The 16,637-nt window shown below is 44.3% G+C and overlaps 1 protein-coding gene across 2 annotated transcripts in view; it reads left to right on the top strand.

Annotated features, from left to right (window-relative positions):
• SCLT1 (sodium channel and clathrin linker 1) overlaps positions 1–16,637 on the top strand; it is a 188,538-nt gene that overhangs the window by 50,421 nt on the left and 121,480 nt on the right. For both annotated transcript variants that reach the window (XM_075860446.1, XM_075860445.1), the window contains exons 5-7: positions 645–691; positions 3,852–3,924; positions 4,082–4,137. In XM_075860446.1, the coding sequence (XP_075716561.1) occupies positions 645–691; positions 3,852–3,924; positions 4,082–4,137 (176 nt within the window). The remainder of the gene's footprint in view (positions 1–644; positions 692–3,851; positions 3,925–4,081; positions 4,138–16,637) is intronic.

The following is a 16,637-nucleotide window of genomic DNA, read 5'->3' on the forward strand; positions in this document are numbered from 1 at the left end:
CGTTTTCTTGAAATATCCAGTGTTTTTGTACCTAGTGCTATACCCTGGACAATTTCACGCTTTTCGGCAGCAGAGAGATCCTTTTTCTTTCCCATATTGCTTGAAACCTGTGACCTGCTTAATAATGTGGAACGTCCTTCTTAAGTAGTTTTCCTTTGGGCACACCTGGCAAACTAATTATCACAGGTGTCTGAGATTGATTACAATGATCCAAAGAGCCCTAAGACACAATACCATCCATGAGTTTAATTGAAAAACTAATAATTAAATGTTTGACACTTAAATCCAATGTGCATAATAATTTGGAACACCGGTGAACATGGGACATTCTCTTTAAATGGGCATAGGTAATGAGTTTTGGATAATTTTATTCATTAAATAAATGCAGTAAGAATTCCATAACGGTTATTGCTTTACTCAGGTTTTCCTTGCCTAAAATTATATCATGGCTAAGAAATAATCAAACTTGGGTCTGAGACAATATAATGAAAAACATTTACAAATGTCTGTTATTATAAAGTTACTGTATAACTACTACTATACAATACATTTAACATATTGTCTTTCCTATACATATGCATACAAACAGTAGAATATAAAGTACTTTATAGCAATTTCATATCTTTTGTTTTTGTTTTTTGTAGACTCCTGGTAATTTAAAGACTGCTTCATTCAGTCTTGCTGAGAAAAGGTAAGCACGTAAACTCAACTATCTGCAATTAAAGGGGTTTTCCAGTGAAGTAAAAAAAATACCTGCAATCCATTTGAAATCTGTTTCTTGTTCGCTCGGTCATGTTGGAGTTATTGGCAAATTTTTTTTAAATTTATCACTGGATAGTAGGAAGCTGTTCTCAGACTGGGTGGTCCATTAGCTAAGTGCGCTGCTCTAAACTACAATTCCTATGACGCTTTGCGGAATATCGTCTGTCTTCCTTCCTCCCTCCCACCCTCACTATCCATATATCTTACGTGACTTCTCCCTACCGGTGACATAATTTGTGGGAAGGAAGCAGAAGTGGGTGAGAAGACGCAGCAAGAGTGATGGCTTGCATCAACAGGAGGAATACAAGCCAAGCCCACTTAGATTACGAGAGCTCTGACGTGTTGAGAACAATGTTCCCTCTAAGTCTTGGCAGCTCCCGAGCAGAGCAGTTAGGGAGCAGGGCGAGTTTCCATCAAGGATGGGCGATCTGATGACCAAAAGTAATACCCCCAGTAAACACTAATATAGCGACTAAATAAGAGAATAAGAAATCCTACTTTAAATTAGTTTTAATTACATTTTTAAGTACTATAATATTACAAGTCCAGCAGTAAAATAGATGACCGTTATAAACACCAATTATAGGCATCAATAAAAGAATTCCTCTCTTACACCACTGTCCTTATAGATAGTGCCACACAGACGCCCCCCCCCCCCCGGAGATGGCGCCACACGCGGACGCCCCCGAACCCCCCCCCCCCTCGGAGATGGCGCCACACGGAGACGCCCCCCCCCGGAGATGGCGCCACACGGAGACGCCCCCCGGAGTTGGCGCCACACGTGGACGCCCCCCCCCGGAATTGGCGCCACACGTGGACGCCCCCCCCCCCCCGGAGTTGGCGCCACACGCGGACGCCCCCCCCCCCCGGAGTTGGCGCCACATGCGGACGCCCCCCCCCCGGAGTTGGCGCCACACGCGGACGCCCCCCCGAAGTTGGCGCCACACGCGGACGCCCCCCCGCCCCCCCGGAGTTGGCGCCACACGCGGACGCCCCCCCCCGCCCCCCCGGAGATGGCGCCACACGCGGGCCCCCCCCGGAGATGGCGCCACACGCGGGCCCCCCCCGGAGATGGCGCCACACGCGGCCCCCCCCCCCCCGGAGATGGCGCCACACGCGGCCCCCCCCCCCCGGAGATGGCGCCACACGCGGCCCCCCCCCCCCCCGGAGATGGCGCCACACGCGGCCCCCCCCCCTGAGATGGCGCCACACGCGGGCCCCCCCCGGAGATGTCGCCACACGCGGCCCCCCCCCCCCCGGAGATGGCGCCACACCACTGTGATGACATATTCCAGCCACGACTTGTCTCTGCAGAATTTGACACACAGACATGTTGGTTTCTCGCTTTTTCAGCATCCTTCACACCTATACCCCATCCTCTAAACAAACTCGTGATCCAGATGATAACGATCCCTTAGTGCTCAACACAATTAGAGGGCCCCATCGGTAACCGTGCCCCCTTCAGATAACTCCACACACAGCCCCCTCTTGTAGATGGCCACACCGCTCCCCCTTGCAGATGGCCGGCCACACCGCTCCCCCTTGCAGATGGCCGGCCACACCGCTCCCCCTTGCAGATGGCCGGCCACACCGCTCCCCCTTGCAGATGGCCGGCCACACCGCTCCCCCTTGCAGATGGCCGGCCACACCGCTCCCCCTTGCAGATGGCCGGCCACACCGCTCCCCCTTGCAGATGGCCGGCCACACCGCTCCCCCTTGCAGATGGCCGGCCACACCGCTCCCCCTTGCAGATGGCCGGCCACACCGCTCCCCCTTGCGGATGGCCGGCCACACCGCTCCCCCTTGCGGATGGCCGGCCACACCGCTCCCCCTTGCGGATGGCCGGCCACACCGCTCCCCCTTGCGGATGGCCGCACACACCCCTCCCCCTTGCGGATGGCCGCACACACCGCTCCCCCTTGCAGATGGCCACACACACCGCTTCCCCTCTTTCCTTGTACTTAGTGCAAACAGTACAGAGAGCGGTAGCCTACCACTAACACTCTCCACTCTGCTTGACACGACTCACCGTTAGGAGGAGGAGGTGGTCATGCGGCGGAGGATTACTTTTCACTGGGGTCGCTGACGGCACAGGACTGGACCAGTCCAGTCACCTGACCTCATGTCAGGTGACTGGATTGGTCCACTCCGGGCACCAACCTCGCTTGGCAGCGGCCTGCATATTTTCAGATTCTGCAGAATCTGAAAATATGCCTGGCCGCAGCCTACTATTCCTTTGCACTGTGCGTGCACATTTTGGCGCACGTGCAGTGCAAAGTTCTGGGAGACTGCAGAAAAATCACGGTGCTACGGTCGGCATAAAAAAACACCAGTTTTTGCGGACTGTCTGTAAATTTACAGACGGTTGGCAACCCTGGGCCTGCAGCCTATAGTATTCATTTGTATGTGCGTCCTGAGGACGCACATACAAGTGAATGTGGCTGTCGCTAGCACCGGAGCCCCCTCCGAAGCTCTCGATGCCACTTCATCCGCCCGCTGCCCTTGACCGTGCGCAAGCTTTAAACTTTAGTGAGCTGGTGGACTGTGGAAAGTGCGCAGCCACGCACCTTATAGGGAACACAGGGTGAGACAGGAGGGGGGGGGGACTGTTTGATCAATGCAGGAGCCTATCGACATGAAGTTAGTAATATAGGAACTACCACTTCTGGTCTTGCGGCGCTCGGACTAGAACCCACAGAAGTGGGAGAAATTTGCTTAAGTTATATTAGAAAGGTATATAACGTTGGATGTACTGGTAATTGAAAATCACTTTTTTTTTTGTGCCTGGAAAACCCCTTTAACACACAACACTATACTGGTTTTTATAGGATACTTTAATGTCTCACTGCTAGATTGCTAGAAGACCGGATACTCTCTTGTACACAACACTGGACAGCTCTTTTAATTTAGGATAAACATAGCAAAAATGGTGCATTTTAGATATTCTCTGGACCTATAAATAAGATTCTTATATCAAGGTGGATTTATGAAAACTGACAACATTAGCCAGCACGGTATTAGTCACAGATCATACCAAAATATATCCTAACCTCTCCCCTCATAATATGCAAATCTGTTTCTTTCTCTAGAAATGCGGATTTACTAATTGGGGACTTTGACAAATACAGAGAGGAAATGAGTAACCAACTCCATTTATATCAGGTATCTATCTAACCTGTCTGTACATTATCTGCCTACATTCAGCTGGTGATAAATGAACAAGAATGTAAAGCTGTAAATGGCGTCTATGCTATTTCTTTTCATGTTTTTATTATTCCTGTCCTTTTACACTTTCTCTTTGTTTTATGTTTTTGAAAAGGCTGAAATGGCTGAAATGAGGTTAAAGCTAGAAAGCATTGTGATGGAAAATGAGACGTAAGTTAAACTGTTCTTGTTCTTCATAGTTATTCAGTCAATCCCTGTTCAGTGGTGCATTTGGTTTCCTTCTTCATAATGAATCACTGTTCACATATTATTACACCGCAAGCTATGCTGTTTAAGGAGTTTCCAAGTTACCGGAATCCGTGTAGCCCACTATGCTATGTTTCCGTAAATCCCGTTCACTTCTGTGGGAGTTCCGGAAACAGCGTAGCAAAACCTAACTGGGGTCATATCTATCCTTTAGATATACCATAAATGGTCCGAGCTGGGTTTACCTCTTTAAAGCTGTAACAGTCAGTCATTTCTTTAGTTACAACTGTTTTTTATTGATTTTATTCTTCATTGTAGCATGGCAAAGTGTTGAAAGACTTTTAGCCAGTAGACTTGGTGATAGGGATTCACTTCTCCTTCGTACAGTCAAATATATTAAAATGTACCCATCAAACCCCACCGAAGGACAGTTGACCCCTTTTGTCTAGCCTACTCAACAACTTTCACGTATAGGTGCTCAGTTTCTGACTTGTATCTCTACAAAGAAAATTTGTATTCCACTAAGTGTTTACAGTAAAGAATGTTCGACTACTAGATAGGTGTAGGAGCAGGAGTTCTATTTTTAGAGAATAATAGAAGAGGACACTAGGGATAGGTTCCAGGGGTAATAGGGTCGTTCTTTTCGGAACGGGTGCCCGGTGGTATTACTAAATACTGGGTTAGACCACTATGGCTATAGGGGACAGCAAGAGCATCAGAATGTGATCCTAATAAAAGACTTTGGTTATGTGGTCTTTATAGGGTCAATATATGATCAAAGGGAACCTCAATCCCAGTGTATGTCCACGTGTGTTACTTAATGAAATGTGTGTTTTTCCACAGTTCCACCAGCTTAATAAAAGCTACGTTTTATAGGTACTCCTTGCTAAAGGCCGATAGGCGGCCGGTGTAGCAAGTGCCAATCAACGAGACCTCGTTGATCGGGGCTCATTTGCTCCTGTCACACGGAGCTATGGATGGTGACGAGCGGTCATTACTCCGATCACTCGTCCCCATACATTATCATCATGTCGGTAGCACGTCTCCCTGTTTACATAGGGAGATATTCTGCCGACAACGATAATCTTTTACTTTTTTAAAACGATATGACCAGCAGATGATCGAGCGTTTGCTCGTTTATTTGCTGATCGCTGCCCTGTTTACACAGGGCAATTATAGGCAACAAGCATTATATGAACGCTCGTCTGCCTGGTAATCATCCTGTGTAAAACCCCCTTTACTGAAACCTTTTTGTATGTACCTTTTGTCCGTATAGTAAAACCTACTTACACTGTATTCGGGGCAGCTCAGTATTATCTTATCTACATTGTGGCTTCATAAAGATTCTGATTGGTCTCCATGATCCTCGGTGTCCCTATGGTATATCTGAGCTGAAAGAGCACATGACCAGAAAGTGCTGTCTTGAGGAAACATGCAGAAAAGCTCCTCTGACAGACAACTTGCAACTTCAGCTGGTTCTGTCACCATCATAGACTTTGGAGTGACGACCGCTCCATTAAAACTTCTCCTCACTACGGTTGTGCGGATGAGGGGGTGTTGTGGGTCTGCTTTACTAATTTGGCGGTGGTCCCAGCGATCAAACATACGTGTTTATTGGGAAAGGCAACTTGCATGTATCATTGTGATATCCAAGTCATCAGTATTACATAATGACCAAAATATGGCCTCTAGTTCTTAGTGCCTATTCTTCTCTGCTAATGTCTTGGTTATTTATGTGCTGTTCTCTCTGCACTGTATTGCTCCAAACACCAAGCGGTTTATCTTTAAAAAATAATAATAATAATAATTAGCGGTCATTGAGTACAAAAATGTATTCTAAGTCTTTTGTATATTTTCCACCAGTTAACTTCCTGTACATATACACTAAATAGCCACTTTATTAGAGACACCTGCCCTTTCACAATTGGAGCTTCCTTGTATGGATACTATAAACATGACCCCAGGGTGCAGCATAAAATCACGTGAACACTTTTTCAGTGGGAAGGTTTCAGTGTGAATCCACATTAGAATGGGAAAATTGTGCAATCTGAGAGATTTTGAATGAGGCATCGTTGCTAGACTAGCAAGGGCTAGCATTTTTGAAGACTGACAACCTTGTGAGGTTTTCTCATGCAACGGTGTCGAGAGTAGAGGAAGAATAGTGTGATTTGAGGAAAAGCATCCCTCGAAAGGGAATCCTGTGGACGTTCACATCTTGTCGACGAAAGGGGGTTATATAAAAATGCGCAGAATCGTTCTGATGAACTACAACTTACAGCTAAATACAACGATGGTGCTCCAACTAACGTGTCCGAATGTATGATTTGTTGTTCTTTAGCACAGATAGACAGCAATAACACTCCGTCTGTTATAGCCCAAGGTAAACAGAAAGATATGACTCAAGTAGGCCAAAAAAATATGCAAATATTGGATCAATGATCAGTGGAAAAACATTGCCTGGTCAGATGAATCCGGATTTCTGTTGCACCATGCTGATGGTAGGGTAAGAATTTGGCGCAAGCATCATGAATTGATAAACCCTTCCTGTCAGGTGTCAACAGTTAAGGCTGGTGGAGGCGCAGGGATGGTGTGGGAAGTGTTCTCTTGGCACACCCTGGGTCCTCCGATCTCTAATAAAGTGGTGCATTCAGGGGCACCGTGTGCAGCTTGAAACCTCTACAGGTTGTGTCTGTATGTTCGCTGGCAGGCTTTAGACCAGTGAACCGGTGTGAATCACAACAGGAAGTGACACAGGTTTTTCTGTGCGGGCGTGGGTATGATTCATCGTGGGGACTGGAAGTGGGCCGAGTCTCTATTGCACGCGCTTTGAAAGGCGCCCAGCCAGTCTTAGGAGAGCTGTGTCTTGGAAGGATCTCTGCAGCCCTCCAGCTTCCTAGCATTTGGATATGGATGCTTCACAGCACGCTGATCCCAGTGACACTGGCACAGATTCCGAAGCGGTATATGCTGGTGGGGTAAGAGGGGTTATTGCCCCTGGGTGTTTTATTGACCCTATTTTTTACTGTAGAATATAGCTCTAAGGACCCGGGGAAAAGATCGGCTAAACTTATAAACAACAGAGAATGTGGAATTTGCAAGAAAAGGCTCCCCTCAGCCTATGTAAGATCTCTCTGACATGAGGGCCCATCTCTGTTAAGGAGTATAAAAAAAATTGTTTTATTTCACAATCAGTTTAAAGGAAGTACCCCTTTGAGGAAGAGGAGTCTCCTATCTGGGATAGGGCTCCTAGAATTTATGCCCCTGTGGTGAAAATTTAAAAAAAGGCTTCTCTACCCTTTTGAGGGATAAGGGACCCTATGGATGAGAGGGGAGGCACACCTAAGAAAAAATTGGGAAGCTACTACCTCTGCTTTCGAACCTGCTATTGCAGCAACATATGTAGCTAGAGCCCTTAAAATCTGTATTTGCCAGTTAGACGCCCATATTAAGAGCGGTACTCCTAGAGATCAGTTGCTGACTTCATTACCTACCATAAGCAGGGCCATTGACTTTGTTTCGCCTGCGTCAACTGAGCTCTTGCACTTAAGTGCAAGAGAGGCAGCATTGTCTAGTACAGCTCGTAGAGCTTTATGGCTCAAATGCTGGAAGGGTGATGCGAGATCCAAGTCAAAACTTTGTGCCATACCCTGTCAGGTGGAGTTGTTTGGCCCAGCCCTAGACTATTTACTTGAAAAAACATACGCTAGAAAAATGGGTTCCCCTCAGTGATGCTTCCCAATAACAACAAATCCTTTCAGAGCAATAAAAGGGAGGATTTCAAGCAGTTCAATAAGAACAAGAACCGGAAAGGTCCAAAAAAAGAACAAAGGATTTATGTTCAATTCCCAGCCTGATCCCTCTAGAAAGAACTCCCAGCAATGATGCCTGAGGTCCCTTTTGGGGGGAGGGCTTCTATTAAGTTTTTTTTTCCCATGATTGGCAGAAAATGTTAAATTTATAAATTTTAAAGAAGCTGAATCTAAGCCTATCTTATGAGACGTTTCGCATGGAATAAATTACTTCTACAATAAACAATCTATTTCCGGGATGTGTCATGGCCACTCTGGATCTGCGTGATGCATATTATTATGTACCCATCCCCAGTCCCTTCCAGAGATTCTGAAGAGTAGCAGTATTTCTGGAGAACACTTTGTCACTTACAGTTCAGGGCTCTACCCTCTGGACTCAGAAGCCCCAAGAGTATTCGCGAAAATTGTAGCAGAGATGCTGGCCAATATTCGAGAAAAAGACATTGTGATCATACCTTATCTGGACATTTCTGCTGGTAGCAGAGTCTGATTGGATTCTGCTTCAGTAAATAAAAATAGTAGAGGTTATTCTCTTCGAGCATGGCTGGAAAAGGAACGAGGAATAATCTAAGCTAGTCCCCTGTCGACAGTGCAACTTTCTAGGGATAATGCTGGACTCTGCTTTCTTCAAGGGAAGGGAAGAGAAGACATTTGAGTTGTAAAGTGTGTGTAATGAGGGTCAGGAAGGTCATATAGAAGAAGGTGGTTTCTTTAAAATAAGTGATGTCGGTCCTGGGATTACGAACAGCCTGTATCCCAGCGGTAGAATGGACCCAGTTACACTCAAGACTCCTTCAGCATCAGATTTTATCTGAATGGGACAAGACACAGGAGTCCTTAGATCATAAGATCGTTTCGTCCCCAGAGACATTGCAATCCCTATCTTGGTGGGTGTATCTGGGAAATCTAGGAAAGGGAATCTCTTGGAAAAGAGAATATCTTCAACCTAACGACAGACGCCAGCCCACACGGTTGGGGAGCACACACAGACTCTCTTCTTCTACAGGGCATGTGGGATCAAGAGGCAAGGGTTGAATCCCAGAATCTCAGGGAATTGATGAGTGTTTCTATCATTATCCCAGTCATTACCAGTGGTCAGGGATCGCAGTGGATAAAAATATTCCGACAACTCCACAGTGGTCGTATACATAAACAGACAAGGGGGTACAAGAATCCCAAGTCTGTTAGGAAACGTCCTTCACCTTAAGGTTGTCATGACTACTAGTCAAGCTTCTGGGTGGCCCTGGTTTGAGATGCAGAGACCATCTCCTTTCTCTGTCTGCAGCCTATCGGGGGCAAGAATGGAGTACTTAAATCTGTTCAGTTTTCTCATTGTTGCTTGTTTTTTTTCTTGTGTATGCATGTGCCTGATCAAGCTCCTTGTTTTTCCCTGTATCACCTTTGACTATTTGGACTTTTAGTATCTCCTGGTTTTGTACGCTGCTTGCTGATTACCCCTCTGGCTTGTCTGGTTATCAGTTTTGGTATTGCCTGCTTGTGCACCTCCTGTCCCAACACCGTATTCTGTAAAGCAACCTGGGTTCTATGCAGCCAAATCCAACTTGCCTTGCGTTGGGCTCTGGTGAAGTCCATAGAGTAGCTTTAGACTCTGCAGACCAGAGTGGTGACAGACTTGAAGTAGGTGATTTACTTGCAAGCTCGATCCAGACAGTCTCCAGCTGTCTTTGGGGAGTTACTCGTATAGCAATTCCAAAAACTTGCACTCTTGGGAATTGCTCAAGTAGTGATTCCTTGACATGTTATCCCTGTCTCTAAAAATATTCCAGTTAGCAGAATCCTTTCTCAGTTCCCTCTCAGCAGTTCACCTCAGGGGGATAGACAACCATAAGGCAGATTTCCTCTGCCGTCATCATATCAATCCGGTGGAATGGAGTCTGAATCAGAAAGTTTTCACTCAGATTACAAATCTATGGGGTGTCCCGGTAATAGATCTGTTTGCTTATTGAGTAAATCAAAAGGTGGACAGTTTATTTTCCCTTTCTCCTCGGGATTTTCCAAGGGGGTTGGATGCTTTCTCCCAATCTTGGGAAAAAAAGGCCTGTTGTATGCTTTTCCCCCTCTTAGGTGGAGTCCGAGAACATTGAAAATAGTCAGGGAGGATTCTGCAAAAGTAATTCTGATAGCTCCGATTTTTGGCCGAGAAGGGTCTGGTTGTCATGGCTTAGACGAATGTCAGTAGCGACCCCATGAGTTCTTCCGGAAAGTCAGACTCTCCTGTCCCAGGGCCCAGTATTTCACCCAGAAGTAAAAAGCCTGCACCTGACTGCATGGCTCTTGAAAGGCAGTTTGTAGGGAAAAAAAGCCTTTCCGATCATGTTATCAATACTCTATTAGCCAGTAGAAAAAAAGGTGACATCCGAGATCTACCTTAGAACTTGGGGAACCTTCTGTAAATTAGGGAGTAAACCTGTCGCTAACTTTGGAGCTCCAGATATCCCTTTAATTTTAGAATTTTTACAGTAGGACTTAAATAAAAATCTTAGGCCCAGCACATTGAGGGTCCTGGTTTCCGCTCTTAGTGCCCTATTTGAAGCTAGGATATCCGAGCAACCTTGGGTTCAAAGGTTCCTGAGAGCAGCCGGTAGATTCAGACCCTCTTTAAAAATAAAATCCCCTCTTTGGGATCTCAATACAATTTTATCGGCCCTCATAGAGCCTCCCCTTGAGCCCATTAAAGAAATCTCTGTTAAGAATCTTTCCCTTAAATTGGCTTTTCTCCTAGCAATCACTTCAGCTAGAAGAGTGGGGGAGATCAGGGCTTTTACCATAAATAGGCCACATACTAACATTCTGGAGCATAGTTATTTCTCCTGATCCGTCCTTTCTCCCTAAATTTGTCACAGATTTTCATAGATCTCAAGAAATCGTGTTACCCTCCTTCGCATATCCCAAAAATAAGAAAGAGGAGAAGTTTCAAGACTTAGATGTTGTTTATTGGAGTGCTTTCAGGTTTCTAGGGAATGGACACTATCTTCCCGGCTACTACTCCAGTTTCAGAGTCAGAATAAAGGGAAGGCAGCTTCATCATAAATTATAACAGGGTGGATTAAGCAGTCCATTTCTCTAGCCTATTCCTCTTTGGTAAAACTCCACCTTCGGGGTTTGGTGCACATTCCACTTGCTCAGTATCTACTTATTGGGCTGAAAGCACACGTGTTTCCATTGAACAGATTTGTAAGGCGGCCACATGGAGTTCTCTGCATACTATAGACTTCAGCTCTCCTCAAACGAAGTTCTGGCCTTTGGTAGGAACGTTTTTCAGGCAGTAGTCCCACCCTAGGCTATCTAGCCTATTCTTTAAGGGTGCTGTCATAGGATGATCGGGAAAATCAAAATTTCTAACCAGTAATTGTTTTTTCTTGAGCCCATGACTGCTCCCACCAATTCCCACCCATGGTTTCACTTCTGGTAGATTTTAATAGAGGTGTGTTAAAATGTAATATAAAATAGTATAAAAATGTGCAAAAGAAAAAAATGAAACTGAATTTAGTCCTCAGTTCTTGTCAACAACTGGGGATGAGGGGGGTGTTCCCTCCTTTTTAAATGAATCCTAGTTCCTGTTTCCTGTCCAGAGGAGGCGGCGGTCTCTCCATGGGTGCTGTAATGGGCTCAAGAAAAAACAATTACCGGTAAGTGATTTTGATTTTCCTGAACTTTAGTGGGACGCTTTGACTTTGTTTAAATCCTTACAAATAGTGCCATCTGATACCCTTTTTCGCTCAATTGTTATTATGCGGGTTGAGTTTCTGTTTCTATTTTCTCACGGACTCTTCACACGGTCCGTTGAAACAACATTGAATTATATAGGTCCGTGTAACAGGCCGTTGTTTAAATGGCCGTCACACGAACGTATTACACGTTCGTCTGAATAAGGCCTAATCTACACTTAGGAAACTTTTGCCGTCTGAGATTTTTCATAACATGTTTATTTTCTTCATTGTAATTCTCAGATTAGTGTATTTGTTGTACACCAAATAATGCCCAGAGCTCCTCTTCATATAGTATTTCATTACCTCCTGCTTTTATAATGATAATGCAAACGCTTTATCAGAAAAGCTCAGTTTAAAAAGAATGGTAATTTGTTTGTGATGGTGGACATGTCCAACTCCTAGTGCGAATGATAGGGCATTTCAGGTTTACTTGTTTAAAGCATGAAAACCGGCTAAAATGAAATGTGTGAACCTCCCTACAAGAGAAAAATGACCTGGTCATGACATTTTTGGAGGTACTGTCCTGATGACAGACCAGAGCTAAAGCTAATGTCAGTAGTAGTCTGAAGATGTTCATTCCTGCCTTGTCTGACCAGTAAGAATAAGTCAGCCTGCCAATACCTGTTATTGTCCTATTCTAGGTAGATGACAGGTTGCTATTACATGTTCTAGTACGTCTTGCATAAAAGCAGCTTTTCACTTTGTAGCTGTTCAGTTCATTACTGCCAAAACAAAAGATCAAGGTCCACTATTGAGGATTTCATAACATTTCTTTAAATTAAAATACTGGCTGGTTGTATGTAGTGAAATCTTTATATTTGCATGCTGAATAAAAGTTGCTTATTAAAGTTATGAGTCCAGTGTATGCTTATAGGGATGCCTGCCCCCGCCCTCCTCATAGTGATCAGCCAGCTGTCAATAACTACCGTTTTTTTGTGACATTTTGGCTAATAAAAGAGCTCACATAGGGCATCATAGTCGACAGACAGATCCACTTTGAAGGACTTCTAAAGCAGGGAGAGAAACAAAAAGGCAAGCAGTCTTAAACGAACACTAAACCTAGAAAATACACAAAAAAAATACCCCCTCAACTTTTTCCTATTTAAAGGGGTTGTACCACGACTGCTTTTGGTTATTGAATTGTCATCTCAGGTTGTGTGTGGGCTTATAGCCTCACGTGACTGTATGTACTCTACAAACTAACATGTTCCCATGTTGCTACATCCAAGTATACATTCAAATATCTGTGATTCTCATACAAACTCTGAGTGCATGAAATGTAGTAATAAAACTTATTACACATTCCTGAAGCCACCTGAACTTCTGGCTGGGCAGAAGAGTATAGGTCAGGCACGGTACTGCATGTGGCACAGGGAAAAGTCCAGGAAAATAGTGGACATGGCAAACCGTATTGGATGTGGCTGGCCATCTTAAGGAGATATGCTGCTGGCCGTGTCAAGGGCAACCGATTCAAACAAGAAGAAGCCAATTTGTTTGAGGTTGGAGGATATCCGCAGATAGTAGTATTTTAAGAAATTGTTTATACTTGATAAAATGCTGGATGCAATGAGCACTGAGGTTAGTTGTGAGACTACCCCTTTAATCTCCTCTTTTCATTTGCTTGTATTGCATTTAAAGCTGAGAAATATATAAATCTTTTTTTATTTTATTTGTGTACTAGGATATTCGCCATTTCCCCCTCCTCCTCGTCACAATCCTGTAAGAAGTCTGACTGCAGCAGGAGCCTTTTCCCCTGTGCCCTGCCTGCAGTATGACACACAAATTATTAAGCCCCATCCCCTTTGCTACTCTCCAAGGTTGATTCTGCAGACTGACAAATATAGTGTCGGCAAGTTTTTTTTCTCCTGTTACTTATTATTATTTCTAGGTTTCATGTTCCTTTTAAAGGAATCCGATAGAGAAAATGGGTTTGTTTCCTTCCACCGTCTTCAGCTGTAGAGTGACCGAGGGCCGTTACTCCACTTTCTAGATCTCATTTGTGAAAGGTTTCTGCTGCAGCAAGCTGACTTTCAAATAAACAAATAGCCTAAGCCCCACCCCTGTTCACCAGATTTTATAAATCGCCATGAAAGTGGGGAGAAAGTAGGGAAACAAAATGGATGCATATTTTGACATATCGAGGACAGATCCGTTTATTTTTCACCTATTTTGGATTTCAATATGTAAAAGATCACTTACCATAAATATATTATACATATTCCTATAAATTTGTTTCTTCGCTTTCTTTTTATTTTGCTTTAATGAGGACCCATCACCTTTTTAAAATGAATTAGACTGCACAATTACACCTACTAAATGGCCCTCCACTTCTTTCAGGTTTTTTTCTCAGTGAACACCATGCCTCAAATCCTCATGCCATGTTTACATGCCGAGGAAAATGTTAGATCTAGAAGTCCAGACGGCAGTCCTACGGTTTTGTATTCAGTCATATAGGAAGGCTGTCTATCATTGAGTGAGATAACACAAGAGTAATAAGCCCACAGGGAGCAGCAATTTTAAATAAATTCCAAGATATAATCTTTTCCCACAAAACTATACATCAATCGGCTCCTCCAGCTCTGTAACAGGCTGCCTGCAGATAGAGCGGCATATTCAACGTGACAAAATCTCTTTAATGGATTCTCCGATTTATAGAAAAAAATTGCTGCTTTTTGCTGCATGTTTACCCTATTCTTCTACTCTTTTATGTTAATGTCAACAGCCATTTTAGTGTATCATCCTATACGCAATGCTGTTTACTTCATGTATGAAGGAGAAGTCTTACTTTTACACAAAAATGTGAATGCATCTGCAAATGGCAGGAAGCCTATGCAGAAGACCATGGAGATACTCTATATAATCAAAAGTATGTGGACACCTGACCATCACACAACTATTTAAGTGGGTTGAACATCCCATTCCAAAACTATTGGAGTTAGACCCCTTTTTTTGTTATTATAACAGCCTCCACTCTTCTTGGAAGGCTTGCCTCAACTGCGCTATTGATTCCTTCCAAAACAACGGAACCCTGTCACAACGGTGACAGATGGAAGCCATTAGCTAGGTTTCCGTCACCCTTGAGTTCAATGGTGAGGGAAACGGAAGCTAATGTTTCCATTTGACTTTCCACTGAGGGGTTAACCCGACGGAAACCTCAGACTAAGCACCTCAGCGGAACCGAACGGTGATGTGAACACACCCTGGTAACATTTGGCCGACCCATTCAGTTGTTTTGTTTTTTTAATTCGTTTTTTTTACAATGTTGCAATCAGAATTAATAAGAGGCATTGATCTTACAGTTGAGTTAAACAATGCAAGGAATACAATTCTTTACAATCCGTGTAATCAGTACAATACCAACAGTATAATTATAGGTATACAGAATCAAAATAAAAGAGAAACAACTTTTTAATAACATAACCATTTGTCTATGCCACTTGAGATAATTATAGAATAGTGTGAAGAAAAATAGGGTAAGGTTGGACAACCAAATGTCACGATGTGTGGGTATGTTTACCCACTGGGCCGTACCGCCGTGACTGGATATCAGCTGGCCAACAGGATACAAGTCAATGTCTTTGGTTCGAAAAAGGGAACCTGTGGTAATTCAGGAAGTAGCAATGGCAGGCTCGGATAGGACCTTGGCAGCAGGCAGACACCAGGCACGGTGTAACACAGAAGGCATAGTATACGGCACAACACAACTCCAACTCTCTATGGCTCAGGAACAAGGTAGCACGGGATACAGGTAGCAGGTACGGGAACACTGGGAACTGGAAAACACTAAGGGACCATTTGCAAAGACTAACACAGGTAAACACAACAACGCTCAGGCAATGAGGGAAGGGGCAGGGCCCTTATAGTCCAGGGTGAGTATGGGCTAATTACATATTTACTTCATGTGCGCACGCTGGCCCTTTAAGGCCGGGCACGAACGTGCACACGCACCCTATGGGACACAGCAGAATGAAGCGGAAGTGAGCGCTGGGGTCTCCTGAGGAGGAGATGTGGGCCAGCGCTTACAGATCCATGGCTGTCGGGAGGTGCGTAATCTCGACGGCCCGTGGCCATGGGTGTTACACCAAAGAAGTTTTAAAACCGGTGCACAATGGGTATATTATGGGTCCTGTAATCCACAGTTTCTGGAGAGTCTAACCACGGACCCATACTTTATGAAATTTGTCAGGACACCGACAATGCTGATACACCAGACGCTCATAAATTATAACCGTATTAACTAGCTTCCATGCTATTACAGACGGTGGCCTATCTGCCATCCAATGCATTGCAATCGTTTTTCCTGGCTAAGAATAAAGATTCCTTTAAGAATATGCTTGTGTGATGTGTCCATTGTTCTTCATCCAAAATGCCAAATAAGGCAATTTTAGGAGTGTTCGGTATAGGAATAGATAACAGGGATACTAGAATGGAAAATACCCGTGTCCAGAAAGTAGAAATGTAAGGGGAGTGCCAGGCAAAATGACCGAAATCTGCCTCCAGACAATAACATTTGTGACTTGCAGAAGTGTTAATTCTGCCCATCCAAAACCGTTTAGTAGGTTTTAATCGGCCTGATGTACAAAGCATAGTTGGATCAACTTATTATTAATAGAGGGGGATACAGTCAAATGGGAACTCGATCTTTCATTCCTATCAAGAGAAAGATCTGGAATTTGGGACAACCATTTATCAAATACTGGTAGTGGGGTTGAGGCAACTTTGTCTGACAATAGGTGAGTGTATAATGCCGAAATCAGGCCTTTGAGATTTTAAACTACCTATTAGGGAGTACTTAGAAATAATCGTTTCTGTAGATGGGAATTGCATTTGAATGGTATGCCAGAGTTGAAGATCTCTATACCACTGCAGTAGAGGAAGTTGGTGGGTTTCCTGTAACTGTAAAAAGGTGAGAAAAGAGCCTTCA

This window comes from Rhinoderma darwinii, chromosome 1, assembly GCF_050947455.1.
Source record: "Rhinoderma darwinii isolate aRhiDar2 chromosome 1, aRhiDar2.hap1, whole genome shotgun sequence".
Lineage (NCBI taxonomy): Eukaryota > Metazoa > Chordata > Amphibia > Anura > Rhinodermatidae > Rhinoderma > Rhinoderma darwinii.